This window comes from Oncorhynchus tshawytscha, linkage group LG23 (genome assembly GCF_018296145.1).
Source record: "Oncorhynchus tshawytscha isolate Ot180627B linkage group LG23, Otsh_v2.0, whole genome shotgun sequence".
Lineage (NCBI taxonomy): Eukaryota > Metazoa > Chordata > Actinopteri > Salmoniformes > Salmonidae > Oncorhynchus > Oncorhynchus tshawytscha.
The window spans coordinates 9,380,747-9,396,088 of record NC_056451.1 but is presented as its reverse complement, the minus strand read 5'-3'; the positions used below and the strand labels follow the sequence as shown (position 1 = coordinate 9,396,088).

The following is a 15,342-nucleotide window of genomic DNA, read 5'->3' as shown; positions in this document are numbered from 1 at the left end:
CAATTGGGTACTTTTTCCACCATTGGGGGTGCGTGGGGTAAAATCACTGGGGAAGCCAAGCCATGTATTGTGATAATTGTGTTGTTTGCTCTATAACCTGTTAGTTCATATGCCTTGCGACAGTGATATATAGTCCTAAGGCCGAGACAATTAGAAGACAGTGGCAGAATAAATTCAACCACACCTTTGTTTCGTCACAAAACCAGAGAGCAACCTTTGTCCGGTGAAGTCCACAAAGCATACTGCATGTAACAAACAGTTACATGACCTACAGCATGGTAAAGCAAATGAACGTTTCCAAAAATTTCTGACCACTAAAACAACTATTGATTTAGAACCACGAGGAGTTACTGCAAATTGCAAAGAAAACAGGAGCTGCCTCCACTCTTCCAGCACTATTTCAACTTCAACCTCATCAAACCACCTATGCTTAGTCTAATACAGTGACAACAAAAAGATACCAAAAACGATTTAGTCCAATCAATATAAGCTAAATATCATGTGGCTGTCCATGGTTCTGATTTCTGTGTGTGTGTGTGTGTGTGTGTGTCCGAAGGTGCGCGTTCGTGCAAGTAGAAAAATACATGTTGACTCACCCTATATGTAGAGAAACACCAATGCCATCCTCCTCTCTTTCATGTTGGAACAGTATCACTCTGTCATACACAGTACACTGTGTTTGCAGTACTTCTGAAATCAATAACTTTGAACAAAATAGGTGCTTTTGGTACTTGTTAAAACAATTACAACACAAACTAACCTCAATTTCCTGTGTTTCCACTGTTTCTCCAGTTCTTAATCATCAGTGCACTAATTCAAGACTCTGCTGGTGAGCTCTGCCTTTTTGTCTATGTTTGCTCTTTAAACATTTTGAGAATTTTTTTGCAATGAAAAGATTGATACGTTCTGATGTGTGTTTAAATTGATAGAGTCATGTCTTTACAGTCATGTAAAGAGCTCTACTTGACTGACACACATGCAGGAAGTGGAACACTCTCAGGAACACTCCTGTAAGTGAGGCTGTGTGATCAGTTTAAACCAGTAGAGGGATTTTCTCTCTCCCTATGTCTCTTTCCTTCTCTCTCTCTCCCACGCTGTGTGAGATGTGTATTGCTTTAAACAACTAATCAACCACGGATGTTTAGTTGTGTGGCTTTTAACTATTATTTTTGGATCAACCAATAAAAATGTCATGGAGATTAAAAAAAGTTAAATCCATCTAAACTCAGTAAAAAAAAGAAACGTCCTCTCACTGACAACTGCAACAACTACATTCAGCAAATGTAACATGTGTAAATATTTGTATGAACATAACAAGATTCAAGATGATGCTTTGACACACCGCCCCAGACCATGACGGACCCTCCACCTCCAAATTGATCCCACTCCAGAGTACAGGCCTTGTGTAATGCTCATTCCTTCGACGATAAACGCGAATCCGACCATCACCCCTGGTGAGACAAAACCGTGACTCGTCAGGGAAGATACGTTTTTGCCAGTCCTGTCTGGTCCAGCGACGGTGGGTTTGTGCTCATAGGCGACATTGTTGCCGGTGATGTCTGGTGAGGACCTGCCTTACAACAGGCCTACAAGCCCTCAGTCCACCCTCTCTCAGCCTATTGCGAACAGTCTGAGCACTGATGGAGGGATTGTGCGTCTTGGTGTAACTCCCTGTAGCCCTGTCTTAGGCGTCTCACAGTACGGACATTGCAATTTATTGCCCTGGCCACATTTGCAGTCCGCATGCCTCCTTGCAGCATGCCTAAGGCACGTTCACGCAGATGAGCAGGGACCCTGGGCATCTTTCTTTTGGTGTTTTTCAGAGTCAGTAGAAAGGCCTATTTAATGTCCTAAGTTTTCATAACTGTGACCTTAATTGCCTACCGTCTGTAAGCTGTTAGTATCTTAACGACCGTTCCACAGGTGCATGTTCATTAATTGTTTATGGCTTAATGAAGATCTGTGTAATTATTTGGATTTTTACGAATTATCTTTGAAATACAGGGTCCTGAAAAAGGGACATATCTTTTTTTTGCTGAGTTGATATGATCAAGCTGCTCAGGAAAATATAATATTCCAAATGTGTTCATTTGAATTTTCCTACTTGCTGCCTTTGTGTTCATCCATGCCTCCTTTTTGTGTTATCTCAGGAAGTTGTTCAGCCTGCAATGACGACGGATGTGCAAAAGTACAGACAATATATGGATCGAATGACACCCTATTGTATCAGAGAAGTAACCCCATGGAAAACCTCACAAGTTGTCCCACCACCTCTGCACCACCTCCTCAGGAGTCAGAGATGCATTGTGTGTCTTGTTGATACCAGAGCTATGGTCCTCTTGTGCTCAGACAGCGGGGAAGCAGCTGGGCCACTCGACTGGGAGGTTGATGGCGTCCGATTGAAAAACATCTCTATTGTTGGGAAGTATAACATATGGCTGAAATAGGACTTAATAGTGAATTAAAGCAATTTGACAAAACAGATTTTGATATACCATTCAACCGTCAGGATGGGAAATCTATCTTCAAAGTTGTATATTGTCTTTTGTTTTTAAAAGGTGATTTGTTATTCTATAAATAAGTAATTCAAATACCCTTCCCTCGATTGATATTTATAATCATGAACTGTTTTAATGACAGACTGCCCTGCCATGAAGACTGTCCCTCGTACAATAGGTAACTGCCTTGCTGGTCTTCTATCTGGAATTTTATTCCTCATCATGTCTTCTCTACTTTTGGTGGCCTTAACTTCATGTTGTTTTGCAATTATAATATTGACAAAATTCCAGTGAAACTTTCTGCTTTCCATCAGCAGGTTTTCTTGTCATGGTCCTTAATTTATAAACACAATTTTTCTCCACACAGATATTATATATGGAATGATCGGGATATATTGTATAAAAATACTTCTTTTTTTTAGAATATTGGTTCTGAAATAATATCCTATTGGTGAGCCAACTGGTAAATGCAAAGGGTCTTTTACTCAGTTATAAGGAATTCCTATCACTTTACAAGGTCCCTGTAACACCTAAAGATGTTGCAATTGTTTTAGACGCCATTCCCTCAGGTGTTGCTCTGTTATTCAGGAACGTGTGAAGACCTGACTCTCAGAGCCTACCTTCTATTGACCCTGTTGACACATCAGTAGGAAAGAATTGTTTCTCTTTTGGTCCATTCAACAACAGAGCGATACGAACCTTGTTTCAGCAGGATGTTGTATCTATAACTTATGTCATGCCTTATTGGAATGGATTTATTGATAATATCTGTTGGAAAAAGTTTGGATGTTGCCACACACATACCTACTTGTTAACAAAATGAAGGAAGTTTCCTTTAAAATTATTCCTAAATATTATCCTGCCAACCACTATATGAAGAAGTTTAAGGAAAACATCAACTAAAATTGCTCCTTTTGTAATGACCACCCAGAAACAGTGTTGAATCTTTTTTGGCATTGTATTCATGTAAGAAAACTGTGGCAAGACAAGTAGATTTATAATTGAACACATTTATGAAGATTTTACACTATTGTGGAGAGATGTACCTGCTTGGATTCTTTACATACGATAGAAATAAGCTGAAACATTTTTATGTAATTAAGTTTATTATTCTTTTGGCCAAATTTCATATACACAAATGTAAATTTACAAAAAAACAGATTTTCTTACCCTACAAAAATAAATTGTACTGTATTTTAAGACAGTGAAATACTCCTACTAACAAAAAAGCTGTATGTATGTCCCTTAAAAGTGTATGTATGTCCCTTAAGATCCTTGTGTAATTGTAATGTGATATTGTACCCCCTAGCTCGATTGTCCATTGTATATAATCTATATATACTCGTGTTCCCTCATGTACTTTCTGTATTGATTTGTTGTTATTAAAAAATAAAAATAACTGCCTTGCTGATTAACTGTCAGCTTGGGGATTCGATATGAGTATGGTTTGTTGATAAGCAATTTACCCTATGCGTGAAATGCCAGTAAAAGCATTTGTGGGCTTCAATTATTAAGCCATAATGCCCGAGGAGGGTGACCAATATTCCGCAGCTAAGGGCTGTTCTTAGTCACAATGCAACGCGGAATGCCTGGACCCAGCCTTTAGCCGTGGTATATTAGCCATATACCAACTTATTGCTATTATAAACTGTAGAGCAGTAAAAATACATATTTTGTCACACCCATGGTATATGGTCTGATATACCATGGTTGTCAGCCAATCAGCATTCAGGGCTCGAACCACCCAGTTTATTTCTATTTGAGTTGGTTTCTGTTTGAGTTTGATTTGTGGACTTCCAAGTATTTCATTTTCCTTGAAGAAAGTTTGTTTTACATAGTTTTCACTCTGAATGTCCTTAGCGATGGTATCCTACAAGTTTCACATAGTTTTGATTGGGATTCCTGAAACCACTTCATACAGATTCTTACATCGGTGTTTTAACAGATTTTACCTATCCCACTGTTCCCGGGCGCCGAAGACGGAGATGTTGATTATGGCAGCCCCCGCACCTCTCTGATTCAGAGGGGTTGGGTTAAATGCGGAAGACACATTTCAGATATACGCATTCAGTTGTACACTGACTAGGTATCCCCCTTTCCCTTAAAACAGTGTTTTACTAGGCCAGAAGCTTGAGATCGCAACATTTCTAATGCTTATTATTGAGGGGGAATAAGAACTAGTTTCGAGCTGGGCAATACCAACTATCACTCCCGGTAGTTTGAAGTGGAACGGGTGTATCCCAGGTCACGTTCAAATGTACATTATCAATGCAGAGGGCGATAAACTGTAATTGGGAAAAAAAGTATTCATGTTTTTTTTTCTCAACACAATTCACATTCAAATCTTAGGGGTGGCCAATGTAAACTAGTTTACAACGGCCACCCCTAGGATTCACATCGAACGTCCCCCTGTTGTGCCAGAGGCTTGGCAGTCTCACCTGTCAGGTCCGCCTCCTACTCGCATACCTACACCGCGAGACAAAATGTCGGAAGTAGGCCTATCTAGTTAAAAAAAAAAAAACATGGCTTTTATGCAGGCCTTGAATTCATTACTATACATAGTTTTTAAATTGAGGCTTTTAAATTGAAACTAAAATATATTCACTTCGGATCGAAAAAATGTTCCTGACTTTCGTGGTGACCGTCCTTATGGCAACAGGTAGGGAGAGGAAATTGAATGTTTTTCAAGGCAGGGTCAGGGCCCAATTTAATCAATAAGTGTGTTACTGATGTGCGTATTTATTAATACTCCTTATTTTAAACAGTTTATATGATCTAATGTTGACTTATTTTGATGTCGAATTTGTAGGCTAAAGTAGCCTTGGCCTCGATTGTTTTTGTTATCGTAAGAGGTAACCTGGATCTCTGGACTTCGTTGTTTTATCAGGTGTTGGCCACCAAATGGTTAAATCTGTATTCATTTGAACGTTTATAAATGCTAATCATCTGTTGGCTTCATGACGTGCCCGAAATACTATGTTTATGTATTTTTACAGTTTTGTGTAGGCTTTGTAGAATCATCACCTATAAGAAATATTGAGTGTTTTTCCTAAAGAAAGAAAATAGCCCTATGTATTCAGATAATGAGTGATTTTGTGATTTATTAGTTAACTCACAGATTTCCAGTATATTTACATGTCAGAATATAATACATTAAGGATTACTAGAGACTTTCATTTTTAAGCCGGAATCATAGTCAAAGCCTTTAAAAAAAGGCATTACTTTCAGATCAAGTATTCATCATATCATTGCTATTTTTTTTGTCTCCTGACATTTTTTTGTACTCAAACATGGCCTGGAATAAGATGAAGGGGTGTAATTCCACAGGGATGCTACCTTTTTGACAATTGAAGAACGGTGAAGCAATCTTAGCAAGTTGAAGTTTCTGATGGAGCCAAGTAACAGCATCTAATATGTTCATGCCAAAAGCCCATGTCTGCCTTATACATTTGATACAATTTTACCCCCTATGAAATGTAGAATTCAGTCAAAGCTAAACTATGACATCATCTCACTGAGTCTAGGGCTAGGCTATTACTCAAATGTGGAGTTTTGTTGATGAAACATGCCCAGCTGAAGGTCTTGGTGACTCATTGCATCTACTCTCTATGATACCAGTCTTTAGTTATGAAAGACCTTTGTGAATGTCACATACAGACTGGTCAACTTCCTGCCACACCCAGAGTGCCTTAAATCTCACTCAAACAGAGCTGCTGAATTACAAACTAAGTTAGAAAATGTAACAATTAATGTACTCACAAGAAAAGTTAGCTGCCTTCAGTTAACAACAAACACTTTCTTGCGCACTGTTATGGGTGGTGAAGATATCGATCTCTACCTGCATGCATTGAGACAAACTATCCTCTTTAAAGACCCCCTATTCTCTCTCCAGGCTCCACTATGGCCATCTCTGTCCAGTGTCCTGTCAAGAGGTATGTGGTCATCCTATTCCAGCCGGTCACGCTCACCTGCAACTTCCAGACGTCTTCAACGCAGCCGCCCGTCATCACCTGGAGGTACAAGTCCTACTGCAGGGACCCCATCCAGGCAGCCCTGAACCCCAGCAGTGCTGACAACATCCTGTCCCAGAACAACCCTAACTACAACGCCAACATTGAGTGTGCCGACAACCTGCGGACGGTGCGCATCGTGGCCTCCAAGCAGGGCAGTGCTGTTACTCTGGGCCTGGAGTACCAGGGGCGCAAAGTCAGCATCTTGAACAGTGAGTTTAGCTTTTAGTGATTTCAAATGTGATGTGTGTGGGGGGCGGGCGGGCAAGCGCACCGGTGTGTGTGTATATGTGCCTGTCTCTCTCTGTCTGCGTGTAACTTCCATTACAAGGCTCCTATATCAGAGTGAGTCTTGTCTGTTGCCAGTGTCCCCTCATCAAACCCACCCTACTTGTCTCTTTAGATGCAGACCTGAACCTTGCCCAGACGGCGTGGGGAGATAGTGGCGTGTACGTGTGCTCTGTGGTGTCTTCTCAGGATCTGACAGGAAACAGCGAGGACTACACAGAGCTCATAGTGCTGGGTGAGTGGCTCCTATCCTCCTAGACCATTTTTAGAGCTCCCCTGACCTGTTGTCATCTATCCACCCTTCCACCACCACCCCTCCATCTCTCTACCAAGTCCTGTTCTACTGCTCCTCACAGAACTGCTGTCCTTTTGAGGAACAATCACTCATTTTCTCTGTGCTAGTTTCCCCTTAGTTCGCTTGGGTTTATTTGTTGAGTTAGCTGGACACCGTGTGGAGCAACACAACATCTGATAGCAGTAGCAATCAAATGTAAAAGATCTTGAAAAGCCAAGTCCAATTTTCAGGCAGTTCCACAATTTCCAAATTTGCTATTTGATTCCTGGTTGTGCTTAATGAGACTGCTCAGTGACGTCTCTTCGGAAGGATCCATGGCTTCTATTTTGAAGTGATTCGTGAATCATGGACCACTTAGCAGGGACTTCCAAGAAGGACAAGTTGTTGTGAGGGAGACTCAAGAGGGCAAAGGTGTAGTCATTTATTAGAAAGATAGTTGGGGCTTTTAAAATAATTGTGGCTTTCTTTCTTTCACAGAGAGAAAGTCAAATACCACTGATCTCCTGCCTGAGATTGACTTACTGGTTATGGAAGGTACTTTCCAATTTGCCCCCTATAATCAGTAGAGCCTAACCCTAGTCTAAGAGCCCTGTTTTTTAAGATATGTCAACTATGCCACTGTTTTATGTTCAGTTTCCGGTGAATAACATTTGGCCTGAACCCACAGCTTTGAATGGGACAACATATGGTCAGGGTGGTTAGAAAATGTAGTCTGAGAATCAGGCCTCCCTTGAGAAAGGCTGACAAAAACTAAAGTTTTGCTGGTTTACTTTATCAAGCCTGGTTTACTTTAACAAGCTTGTTGATGTTTTTATCAAGGTAGTTCGTGCAACGATTTTGGCTGTACTGAATCAAGCCTTGGTCAATTTTTAAACATTACAACACCTTCAATGTCTACCTTTTAGTATGAGGAGCCACATTGCTTAACATCTCCCCCCCCCCACCTCTTTACAATTATCTTGTTTTGACTTGTCCTTGCATAGAAAGTCTCCTCACAACAACTTAAAAAACTGATTGTTAACCCTTGAAATATACAATTAGTTGGTTGCGTTGATTAAAAAGTGATATTCAACTCTAACTTGCTTTTTCTCTCCTTCATGGTCGAGACTGCAAAACTCTCAGCAGAACATAACTATAGCCCTAAAGGCTGTGACATTGTTGCAATATTAGGCCACTCAGCACATAGCTCTGGTCTGTTTTGTGTCGGCTCAAACAGCAAATGAACTCTTTTTCAGTCAGACTGCAGCCTATGACATTTATAGGCGATGTGTGTTTGAAGTGAGTATGTCCTCTTTCACTATATTGGCATATATTGTTTTTCTTTCCCATGCAGCTAGCTCCCTCATCTTTTATTTTTATTTTTTACCTTTATTTAACCAGGCAAGTCAGTTAAGAAAAATTCTTATTTTCAATGACGGCCTAGGAACAGTGGGTTAACTGCCTGTTCAGGGGCAGAACGCCATATTTGTACCTTGTCAGCTCGTGGGTTTGAACTTGCAACCTTCCGGTTACTAGTCCAACGCTCTAACCACTAGGCTACCCTGCCGCCCCAGGGCATACCCCAGTCATTCTGACAGAATGACTCACGTGAAATCTGGTTTCTCTGATGTCTGAAATGAACCTCTCGTGTAGATGCTCCAATGTTTACTGCTTGTCATTGTGACTTTTCACCCAATACATACTGTAGCCTTTGCATACTAGACTGACCATTGGACTAGCCAAGCTACAGGTTATAATACAAATATTTATTTTTCTATACTAGGGCTCTGTTCTCAAGTGTTCTTGATAGACTTGTAAATTGTCATTTTCTGGTCCACATTTTTGAAGAAATTAGCGTTTGTCAAGTTGGCTATTTGAACAGTAGAAGTGTTCCACTTCTCTGGTTTAAACAGAGCCAAGGGAAACCTAGAACTGCCTGAACAAGTGCTATGTGAATACAGAAACATTAATATTCAACCACGCTGATAGTCACGCAGAGAACACAGAGATGTTTCATTTTGACTGAATGGCACACACATTAGCTTGCCCATACATACATACATAATTATAATATCTCGCTCTCTGTCTTGCTCTCTCTACTCGTTCTCTGTCTACAGACTGGTTGTTGGTGGTACTGGTAGTGTTTGGCTTCCTGCTGCTGTTGCTCCTCATAGCGATCTGCTGGTGCCAGTGCTGCCCCCACACCTGCTGCTGCTACATCAGCTGCCCCTGCTGCCCTGAGAAATGCTGCTGCCCACGGGCACGTAAGTACCACTCTCCACCACTCAGTAGAAAACCCCCGCCACCACCAGCCCTACATGTTCCTCTTCCACTAGGCACAGAGTATCCTGCTTCCATGCCACCTTCACATTAGTATGCCCATTCCATTCAACCAAACTCCCTTTTCTCATTCAGTTTCACTTTGCCAGTTTGTGACCCTGGCACTGTTTACCTTTCATTTGCCATTCTCATATACATGTTATTTATACAGTATGTGCTGCTACTCTTATCTTCTCGGGGCTCCCAAGTGGCACAGCAGTCTAAGGCACTGCATCTCAGTGCTCTAAAGGCATCACTACGGACCCTTGTTTGATTCCAGGCTGTATCACAACCGGCTGTGATTGGGAGTCCCGTAGGGCGGCGCACAATTAGTGTTAGGGTTTGGCCATGGTAGGCCGTCATTGTAAATAAGAATTAGTTCAGAACTGACTTGCTTAATTAAATAAATACAATACAGTTCATAGAAAGACATAAGGTTTTGCTCACAACACACTAGTTGTATTGAATTTCATCATGACTTACAATTAAACACATTTTAACAGACCAATAAAGTAAACCCCGGCAAATGAGGCCTCCAGAATATGCATTTACAGTATGCGACCTAACTACAGCATTAATGTGTCGTAACACTGAACTGACTCCTCTCAATTCAGTGTACGAAGCAGGCAAGGCGGTGAAGTCGGGCATCCCCAGCCACTACGCCCCCACACTCTATGCTCCCAGCATGTACCCCCAGCCACCCTACGGAGGGGGCATGCAACAGCCCAGCATACCCATGCTGCCCCTGCCCCAGGGAATGGGCGGCCCCCCACTGCACCCCAACGGCTACGGACGGGAGTACGACAGAGCCAGCTCAGGTGACTTACAGCCCTTCTCCAGTTTTAACGTGACAATTAGCTAGATAAAAGCAAGGACTTGATGTGTGACTTTCGTTTCTCAGTTTTGTTTGGACTGATGCTCCTCTTGCTCTCAGATCTCACTACTGCACGTTTTCGCAGCAATGTGGTTTTCAACGCTGGTGTGAGGAACATTTTTGTTGATAAATCTCTGTTTTTGTTTTCTGTTTGTAGTTGGACAAGGCTCCCAGGTGCCTTTGCTGCATGACCCGGACAGTGGCGCAGGAGACCAAAGTGAGTAGTCAAAATGGTTACTACAAAATCCTCAGTCTGTTTGATTATTTGTGATAATACATAAGTCTAACCAGACCTATAGCTCAGCCCCCAAAGCATCTTGGGGGGGCTGAGAAATGTCAGCATATTTCATCTTGTCACTAGGGTTGGGCTCAGTACCATTTCCATTCAGTCAATTCACAAAGTAAACTGAAATTCCCATTCCAATTTTCCTCATTGCTTTTCAAAGGAATTTTAGTTTACTTCCTGAATTGAAATGGAATTGAGACCAACCCTGCTTGTCACAATGTCTCATGATTTACTCCCTCCTCCTCAGCTCGGAGTGGCTACCGTATCCAGGTGGACCCAGATGGGAACGCAACGCGGGCCATCTACTACATGGAGAGACAGCTAGCCAACCTGGACCCCACACGGTCTGGTGATGCCGGTGGGAAGTACAACCGCTGTGAGTCTTACATCTACACATAAACACACCCATGTCAACTGTACTGTACTGCGGAGTTCTGGGCCTGTAATCACAAAGAGCCTCAGCGTAGGAGTGCTGTTCTAGGATCAGTTGAAACATTTAGATCATAGGAGACGCTTTTTGAATATGGTCCCTAGGCTCGTCTCTTAATCAATGTTATGTTTTGTGGTTGTTGTTCAATTGAAAGGGACAAGTTTTCATTCATTTCACATGGAGCCTTCAACAGGCTTCATCAACTTTAATGTGTTGTAATGTCCTTTGATAGGGCTTTTTAACTCTGACTCGTGCTTGATCTATGTCTGTCTTTCTTGAGCGTTTCCCCATCCTCTTCCTTTTTCTTTCTCCACCCATCTTTCTCTCTCTGTCGCTCTCTCTCAGTGGATGGGGGGATGAGCGAGGTGAGCTCCCTACACGATGACCCCCGGGGCCGTGGCGGCGGCCGCTCCCAGGCCCCGCTCCTCGCCACCGTGTACGACCAGGACGAGGCCATGAGCACCATCAGCAGCGTGTCCGCGCACGGCCAGCGGGGGCGTGACGACTACCAGCGGCGAGGAGGTGGGCCCTCCCCCCACATGGGGGCCCAGGGACGCGCTCGCTCCATGGACAATCTGGATGACATCGCCCGCCGAGACCGCTACCCCAGAGACCCCCGGGATCCCCGTGACGACTACCCTCCCCAACGCCGTGACGGAGGAGGAGGAGCCAGAGATCGCAGAGGGTGAGGCTCGTATTTGGCGCCTCTCTCACTCTTTCTCCTTCTAGTGCATGAGCCTTACCTCTCAGAGGTCAAATCTGGGGAAGATAATGATTCGACCCACTGTTTTTTCTCCTCTCAGCTCGGATGATGACTTTAGCAGCCGCGGAGGCTACGACCGCGGCCGTAACTTTGACGACCGCAGACGGCGCGAGCCCTCCCCTGACGACCGTCGCCGCGGAAGCAGCCCGGTCAGCGGTCTCCAGGGGAGACGTAGCCGTGATGACCTGATGGCCATCGAACGTGATCGGGAGCGTGGTGGTGGCGGCGGTGGGTGGGACGCCTACGATGATAGCTTTCTGCGGGAAGCCATGGAGAAGAAGCGTCTAGGCGAGCAGCAGAGGGCGAGGAGCCGCGAGCGCCTGGACAGCGACAGCGAGCGCTCGGACCGAGGCAGGGCCCCCCGCGGACCCCCTCCACTCCCCATGTCCCCGCCCTCCGCCTACCCCGTCCGTCGCTACGATGACAACTACCCAGCCCCTCCCCCGCCCCCCTATATTAGTGATGACGAGAGCTTGACGTCCTGCAAGAAGAGCAACCTGCGCAAGGTCAGTCATCACAGAGTTTTGCATATGGACATTGAGCATTCAGGGTGCCACTCAAGGCCATTGCCAAAATGCCTCATTCATTGTTTCATTCATAGAACTACTTTCATCAACATAGTTAAAGGGATACTTCGGGATTTTGGCAATGAAGCCCTTTATCTACTTCCCCAGATTCAGATGAACTAGTGGATGCCCTTTTTTTGTGTCTCTGCGTGCAGCTTGAAGGGAAAGATAGCATGCTGTTCCCATAGCATTTCAGTCATTGCACTAACGCTAGTTAGCATTTGATCTCAAAAATACCACAAACTTCGTTCATACAGGATGTCGAGACATAAAAATGTTATCCACGAGTTTTACCTAAACATCAGACTGTCACCATGGTTATTCCATAGATAATCAGTCAAAGAAGTCACTGTGAAAAGACGCAATAGTCTCTACAAGCCAGAATGTTGACTAAATTGGTTGTCTGTGCTTTTGGTCCTTTTGCCGGAAGGTAGTGGAGATCAAATGTCCACAGTAAAGCATTGTTTCCCCAACTTTTTGCGGTTTATGTCGCATGTATTTTCCATTTCCTGATGCAGTTCACGTGATGCACAATATGTAAAGAATAGTCGAATGTAACCGAACGTTGTCGACTGAAGTCCATTCCCTCACAATCATTTGGAAGTGCTTGTGAAATCTGGTAGCTGATTGCGTGCGATAACGTTCGGTCTCTGCTTCGGTTAAGCTCGGCCATTGTTGACATATTGTGCAAGTAGCGTGCGAATTGCATCATAATTGAAATTACAAACCGATATACAGACCAGCATAGTGAAAGTCGGGTTAATAACAATACTCTGGGTATTTTGTGTCAGATTAAGGTAAAGTACATTCAAATAAAGTTTATTCAGCATTCTTACTTGGGATGGGACTGTTCACAAAAGGGAGTCTATATGTTAGAGACGAGAGAAGAGTCTTCCACTCTCGGATTTGTAGAGGCTACAACGAGTTCCTCTGACTCTGGGGAGGTAGATAAAGGGATTCATTGCCAAAATCCCCAAGTATCCCTTTAATGCCAGTTACAAAATAGTATAATCATATTCAGCAGAACAAACAAACAAATATCCAGATCCTAGTTTTGCCAGAATTGTGGTGGTATGTTTTAGCAGGTTTTTAGCTTGTTGACTCTAGATTGATAGTAATGCTTTATAGTACAGTATCAGGCCAACTCATCGTTCTGTTTGTTTCAACTCTCTTTCTTTTCTGACAGAATGGAGCCGTGAGTCGGGAGAGTCTGGTGGTGTGAGACGTTCAGTATCCCCCAGCGTAACTGTTCTGTCCCGTAACACAATGACCAATTGTCTATGTAAATAGTACTAATGTTGCAAACTTGCTACCATGATTTTATATTCAATGCCTAAACTAAGATATCAAAATTTGACGGTGCAAATATATGTACAAATGACCTTATTGGGGTAATTTAGTAATTGATTGCTTCATATTTACTGAAAACATTGTCAGCCTTATGTCCTCTCAATTCATTTTAATGTACAGAATAGCTCTAACTGAAGTGCTAAGTGTAGCGTGTGGTTGAATATACCGAGGGCTTAATTAAAGTAGACTACACTGGAATGGCAGTAGCCAAAGTAAACCAAAAAGGGTTTTTCCATTCACTCTTTTTAACCATTCATTTTCACTTTACAGTCATCTTACAGTCTTTACAGTCTTTACAGTCATCTTACAGTCAATGTGAGTATGAATGTGAGTAACCCGGAGCTTTAAGTTTCTAAAGCAAGTATTCATTTTAAGTTTTATTAAGTTTTAATTACTTACTGTGAGAAGTCATGGATTTATTTGATTGAAAATTAGATCATGCTGTACATTTGAAATGGAATAGATTTTATTAGGGTGGGAGGTAGCCTAGCGGTCAAGAGAGTTCTTCACTTAGTCGCAGTGCCGACTAAGTGAAAAATCTGCTAATGTACCCTTGAGCAAGGCACTTTACCTTAATTGCTCTGTATAAGAGCGTCTACTAAATGACTAAAATCGAATAATAGCCATGTTATTTTTACATTGCGTTTATCATCGTATTTAGAGTATTGGATTAGTTTTAACTGTCTGTCCAGCATGTATTTGTCATGAATAATGTCAGCCACAGGCAGATTATATATATTTTTTTACATTGCTATGAAAAATGAACTTGCTGCATTGTTGTACAGTCTACTTGTCATACCCACTGTCCGTGCTGTGTTTACTGTGATTTACAACAGGCATCATTTTACAATAAATCTTTTTCAAAATGCTCAGTACTTTTTTTCTCTCTCTAAAATACATTCTATAGGGTGAACTTCTACTTAAGTCAAATATTCACTTAGTCATGCATTGATGTCAATTGGAAACTAAGTGAAAATTCAATAATAAGCGATCTGACATGCTGTTCTAGGAGGTACCACCGGATGTCACTGTCTTGTTTCTGTGGCATGAAGAAGAGCTGTTCGCTGAGGGAGTATCATGTAGGGAATACTGTATGACATACAGAAGGCTCGATAGTATTTCAATATTTGTTTCTGTCTTTATGGGTATCTACTATTTGACCACATGAATGTCATTACCATACGTTGTCTCTCCTATTTTCATAGATTGCAATCTTAAGGCCTTTTGCTATTGCTTGTCCAATTTCCATGTTCAACATCTGCCAATATGTATACATGATGGATGTGGTGTAACGCTGTGTCTGACTGAACGGTGCCCTCTGTTTATACCTGTTATTGAAATATTTTCAGGATTTTGAATTGTTGCCACATTTTGTTATGGCAAGTTGTGAGGATTGGTACTGTACAAGGTAAGAAACCTGCTGCCACCTGCTTGGTACATCAGCTCCACCAGCACACCAGATGTTGCTGTGTCACCCTGCTTTTGGTTAGATCAAATCAAATATACAAACTTCAAGAGTTATATAGATAATTATAAACCGAGTGGTTCGAGCCCTTTATGTGGATTGACTGAAAGCCGTGGTATATATTGAAACGTGTTTCACAAAGGAAGCCAAACCGTCTTTTAGTCAATGTTATTCACTCACTACAACCTGCTTGACACTACAATGTAATGTTTTGCCTAT

At 42.4% G+C, this 15,342-nt stretch overlaps 1 protein-coding gene across 2 annotated transcripts; it reads left to right on the top strand.

The window, feature by feature from the left end:
* The first annotated feature begins 4,944 nt into the window (after positions 1 to 4,944).
* On the top strand, positions 4,945 to 14,526 carry lsr (lipolysis stimulated lipoprotein receptor). 2 transcript variants are annotated; one of them, XM_024396707.2, is made up of 11 exons: positions 4,945 to 5,157; positions 6,391 to 6,720; positions 6,912 to 7,031; positions 7,569 to 7,625; positions 9,188 to 9,334; positions 10,004 to 10,207; positions 10,421 to 10,480; positions 10,797 to 10,925; positions 11,325 to 11,664; positions 11,783 to 12,248; positions 13,495 to 14,526. In XM_024396707.2, exons 1-11 carry the CDS (start codon positions 5,118 to 5,120, stop codon positions 13,528 to 13,530), a joined length of 1,929 nt encoding a protein of 642 aa, XP_024252475.1. In that variant the 5' UTR covers positions 4,945 to 5,117; the 3' UTR covers positions 13,531 to 14,526. The 2 variants fall into 2 exon arrangements, with proteins under 2 accessions (XP_024252475.1, XP_024252485.1); XM_024396717.2 differs by lacking the exon at positions 7,569 to 7,625 and having other exon boundaries at positions 4,946 to 5,157.
* The last annotated feature ends 816 nt before the right edge of the window (positions 14,527 to 15,342 follow it).